Source organism: Salvelinus sp. IW2-2015, linkage group LG27 (genome assembly GCF_002910315.2).
Source record: "Salvelinus sp. IW2-2015 linkage group LG27, ASM291031v2, whole genome shotgun sequence".
Lineage (NCBI taxonomy): Eukaryota > Metazoa > Chordata > Actinopteri > Salmoniformes > Salmonidae > Salvelinus > Salvelinus sp. IW2-2015.
Genome location: NC_036867.1, coordinates 6930031 through 6935193, shown reverse-complemented (window position 1 = coordinate 6935193; position 5163 = coordinate 6930031). Strand labels below are relative to the sequence as shown.

The following is a 5163-nucleotide window of genomic DNA, read 5'->3' as shown; positions in this document are numbered from 1 at the left end:
CCAAATGCTGTGTACTGCTTAGTTTCTGGCTGACGCCTGAGACAGGCATTGACAGAGAGGAAAGAGCAGCCCAGAGAGAAGAGAGGTTGCTAATGCGACATCAGGAATGGTCATCCATGCCCACAAGAACGGGGGGTCTTGTCAGTCTTGTCAGTTAGTCAAATCAGTCAGTCTGCAGTCAGGCAGTCCGTTCTGTTCGTTCCATCTGTCTGTCTGTCTGTCTATCATCTGTTTGTCTGTCAGTCTGTCTGCTCTGTGTCGTCTGTCTGTCCATCTGTTTGTCAGTCAGCTCAGTCAGTCAGTCAGTCAGTCTGTCTGTCTGTCTGTCTGTCTGTCTGTCTGTCTGTCTGTCTGTCTGTCTGTCCTGTTCTGTCTGTCTGTCTTGTCGGTCTGTCGTCTGTCTGTCTGTCTGTCTGTCTGTTTCTGTTCTGTCTTCTGTCTGTCTGCTTGTCCGTCCGTCCGTCCGTCCGTCCGTCCGTCCGTCCGTCCGTCCGTCCGTCCGTCCGTCTGTCCGTCTGTCTGAGAGTTCCTGGTGAGAGTATGTACAGTTCTAGATGAAGGCATGTAATGCAAACTTTCACATACATCTCCAGTTGACATCAATTCATGATATAAACCAAATATAAGCATGGGTCTTGAATTAGGATTCTACTCTATGTGAATAACCTCACAGGTGTCAAGAAAGACAATCATTAAAGTAGCTTTGTTAGCTTATCCTGATGTTGGCATCGTGGCTGTTGTCATTGTTTCAGCTCTTCCCTCCCCTGTGTTTCCTACAGAGAAGGAGGAGGAGGTGGATGAGAGCGGTGGCCACAGGGAGATGATGCAGGTGCTAGGCAACACGCTCACGGCCATGCTGAACAAGTACTGGATCTACATCTGCGCCGGCATGTTCTTCTTTGTCAGCTTCCAGGGACGCATCGTCATGTACAAGATCATCTACATGATGCTCCTCCTCTTCTGTGTGGCCTGCTACCAGGTGCTGTTACTGTAGGCGTACTGTACCTTCCTGTCCGGGTGGCTCTGTGCAGGTTTTTGATCTAACCCAGCGCTGATGTGTCTTATGGGACTTTTCCTTTGGTTCCGTACTACTGGGGGAAACTAAATCACGTGCACTCCAAATTCACCATTTCTGTACTACACATACTACAAATAGTGAATGGTCTTATGAAGGTATATATAGGATTGTGTTTTTGGAATATAAGTCGTAGGTTTGTAACAGCCTACCTCTCTGGTCATCAGGTGCACTATGAGTGGTGGAGGAGGATGCTGAAGTACTTCTGGATGTCTGTGGTGTTCTACACCATGCTGGTCCTCATCCTGGTCTACACCTTCCAGTTTGACTCCTCCATCCACGTCTGGTCCAACATGACCGGCATGAGTAAAGACAAGTGAGTAGAGAGAGAGAGAGAATGTGTTTGTGTGTGCGTGTATGTGTGTGTGTGTGTGCTTGGCTGTATGCACAAACACACCTCTTCGTGAATGTGTGGGTGTACGTGTCTTTACCACCATTTCGTGTTAACCGCTCTCCTCCCCCTGTCTCTCCCTCCTCCCCCTGTCTCTCCCTCCTCCCCCTGTATCTTCCTCCTCCCCCTGTCTCTCCCTTCGCACCCTGTCTCTCCCCTCCTCGCTCCTGTCTCTCTCATGTCTCCTCCTCCCCCTCTGTCTCTGCCCTCTTTCCCCTCCTCCCTCTCTCTCAACCTCCTCGCTCCCTGTCTCCCCCTGTCTCTCCCTCCTCCCTGTCTCCCCCTCCTCCCCCGTCTCTCCCTTCTCCCCCTGTCATCTCCCTTCTACCCCCTGTCTCCGCCCTTCTCCTCCCTCACTCCTTGTCTCTCCCGCCTCTCGCTGTCTCACCCTTCTCCCCCTGCTCTCCCTCCGCATCCATGTCTCTCCCTTCTCTCCCTGTCTCTCCCTCCTCCCCCTGTCTCTCCCTCCTCCCCCTGTCTCTCCCTGTGTAGACTGGAGGACCTGGGTCTGGAGAAGTTCTCTGTCCCGGCTCTGTTCACAAGGATCTTCCTCCCCACCTCCTTCCTGTTGGTCTGCATCCTCCACCTGCATTACTTCCACCAGCACTTCCTCCTGCTCACTGACATCAAGACGGTGGCCGACAAACAGAAGAGCACAATCACTAGGTGGGTCTCACACATAGACTTAGATAGACATAGCATCATTGTATCTGTCCCATTATGTCAGCGAGAGCATGGGCAGTGCCACTGAGGCCATCTCCATTTTGAAGTAGTCCATTTTCTTCTTCTACTACTTCTAGTAGTTGGTAAACAAACTGAAAGGGTGCATATTGCCACCTAGAGTGTATTGTTTGATCAGTTATAAAGCCAAGGTTGGCAATTTACTGCCAGCTACAGTTATGGATTTTTTCCTCACTAGTGACCTGGATGGAATTATGTGACCCTTCCTTAACCCATAGGAAGTCCCACCCAGTTGACTATTTCAACATGAAAGTCCTCAATGGCGCTGCCCATGCTATGACAAGCTTTTGGGCACTAGAGTCTATCTCTATGATGTGGGTCAGGAAAGTAAGATTTGACTTTCTAGCAGTGTCCATGGAATAGACCGTTTTCCCACCTGATCCCACTGAGACCACTAATTCTCGCAGAATTCAAAATTATTTGACCAAGGGTCACTCCACCCCATGATCAATCAAATCAACAGGTATTTCCAAGCTCTAATTCAATCAATATCCGTGCTATTTTTCTTCAACAAATGTGTCATATTTGAGGCAAACCTGATACGAGTGAATTCTGACAATGGATGCCTTGACAATCCATACAATGTATGGTCGTTTTCGAAATCATATACACTTGAAGTGATTGTCGCAGATGCCTTTTTACCTATACAACTTCTCATGATCCCAATTGACATACAAAAATAACTACAATACAATTTCACTGTATCAGCAATTTTGCCTGGATGGTATACTGGACTGGTCTTCGGCTGTAGTAGCCTCTAATTGAATTAAAACTGTCCACACTGTCCCGCAAGGGTTTCCTTTAATTGATGTGTGAAGTCTACCATGCATATCCATTCTCCATGCCCCTACTGGCTGGCAGTGGAACTGTAACCCCTCCTCTGTCTGCTCGTGTTCAATCCTTTACTTGTTGCCTGTTGTACCCTTAGCTTTAGGGCACCTGTTTTAGCTTTAGCTAACTTGGTTGTGTTTATCTTGTATGCACATGCATACACACACAAACACACACGCACACACACACGCACGCACACACAAGCCCTCACCATGGAAAGCTAGTGTTAGTTGTCCATAAGGGATTCTAAGTACATACCATGCTTTCCCTCATTGTGGAGGGAAAACAGCCCATAGTTCAGGATGACTAAGTGGTGCCTTACTGCCTCAGACATTAGCTGCTTGCCTGGGCAAGCCCTCTGTTTTACTGTGTAGCCTCCCTAGTCTTTCACTCTGACCCATTTCCATCTAACTCTGACATGGTGTCAAGTTAAAACACTAACTACACACCTCTGAACTGTGTTTTACGTGTATCACTGCACAAGGTGCAAGTATGGGTGGAATGCAATGCAATGTCATCACATAATCTTTTATTGAAAGCATATTTTGATTTGGGAGATTGCGAGTGAATGGTAAATGAGCTCTCCATAAGTTGGAATCATTTTTAAGGTACARAACAGTACAGAACTTGTCACATGTTATGAGAAGGAAGAGGCCTATGGACTGAATAGGTCTCTCCGTTGTTTACACCTGTCACTTTGAGACCAGTGGTCATGAAGGGAAGGAGACAGAACAAGTACTCTCTTGATAACTACRGGGACCCAGCCTGACAGTCTCTCCCATAGAACTAGAATTAGAGGCTTTGTCCATTCTAGTAATTCTGTTTCTATTCTGGTCCTGCGTGGCTCAGTTGCTAGAGCATGGCAGATTGCAATGCCAATTATCCTGAGTTTGATTCCCGCTAGGGACACCTAAATGGAAAATGTATGCATGCTTTGGATAAACATTTCTGCTAAATATATATATATATACAGTACCAGTGAAACGTTTGGACTACTATTTTTGTCTTATTGTGTACATTGTAGAATAATAGTGAAGACATAACTATGAATCAACACATGGAATCATGTAGTAACCAAAAAAGTGTTAAACAAACCTAAATATATTTTAGATTTTTCAAGTAGCCACCCTTTGCCTTGATGACAGCTTTGCACACTCTTGGCCGTCTATCAACCAGCTTCACCTGGAATGATTTTCCAACAGCCTTGAAGGAGTTCCCACATATGCTGAGCACTTGTTGGCTGCTTTTCCTTCAATCTGCAGTCCAACTCATCCCAAACCATCTCATTTGGGTTGAAGTTGGGTGATTGTGAGGGCCAGATCATCTGATGCAGCACTCCATCACTCTCCTTCTTGGAGAAGAATCTCAAATATAAATATATTTTGATTTGTTTAACACTTTTTGGTTACTACATGATTCCATATGTGATATTTCATAGTTTTGATGTCTTCACTATTATTCTACAATGTAGAACATAGTAAAAATATAGAAAACCCCTTGTGTTAGACACACGTAAAATTATATTTATATATATATATATATATATATATATATATATATATATATATATATATTATATATATAGTACCAGTCAAAAGTTTGGACACACCTACTCATTCAAGGGGTTTTCTATATTTTTACTATGTTCTACATTGTAGAATAATAGTGAAGACATCAAAACTATGAAATATCACATATGGAATCATGTAGTAACCAAAAAGTGTTAAACAAATCAAAATATATTTATATTTGAGATTCTTCTCCAAGAAGGAGAGTGATGGAGTGCTGCATCAGATGTCTGGCCCTCACAATCACCCAACTTCAACCCAAATGAAGATGGTTGGGATGAGTTGGACTGCAGATTGAAGGAAAAGCAGCCAACAAGTGCTCAGCATATGTGGGAACTCCTTCAAAGCTGTTGGAAAATCATTCCAGGTGAAGCTGGTTTGATAGACGGCCAAGAGTGTGCAAAGCTGTCATCCAAGGCATAAGGGTGGCTACTTGAAAATCTAAAATATATTTAGTGTTTTAACACTTTTTTTTGGTTACTACATGATTCCATGTTGATTCATAGTTATGTCTTCACTATTATCTACAATGTAACCAATAAGACAAAATAGTAGTC

General features: G+C 44.5%; 1 protein-coding gene across 1 annotated transcript in view; it reads left to right on the top strand.

Moving 5' to 3' along the window:
- LOC111953872 (piezo-type mechanosensitive ion channel component 2-like) overlaps window positions 1–5163 on the top strand; it is a 167413-nt gene that overhangs the window by 121797 nt on the left and 40453 nt on the right. The window contains exons 12-14 of the mRNA XM_070435672.1: window positions 780–979; window positions 1243–1391; window positions 1959–2132. Coding sequence (XP_070291773.1) covers window positions 780–979; window positions 1243–1391; window positions 1959–2132 — 523 coding nt within the window. The remainder of the gene's footprint in view (window positions 1–779; window positions 980–1242; window positions 1392–1958; window positions 2133–5163) is intronic.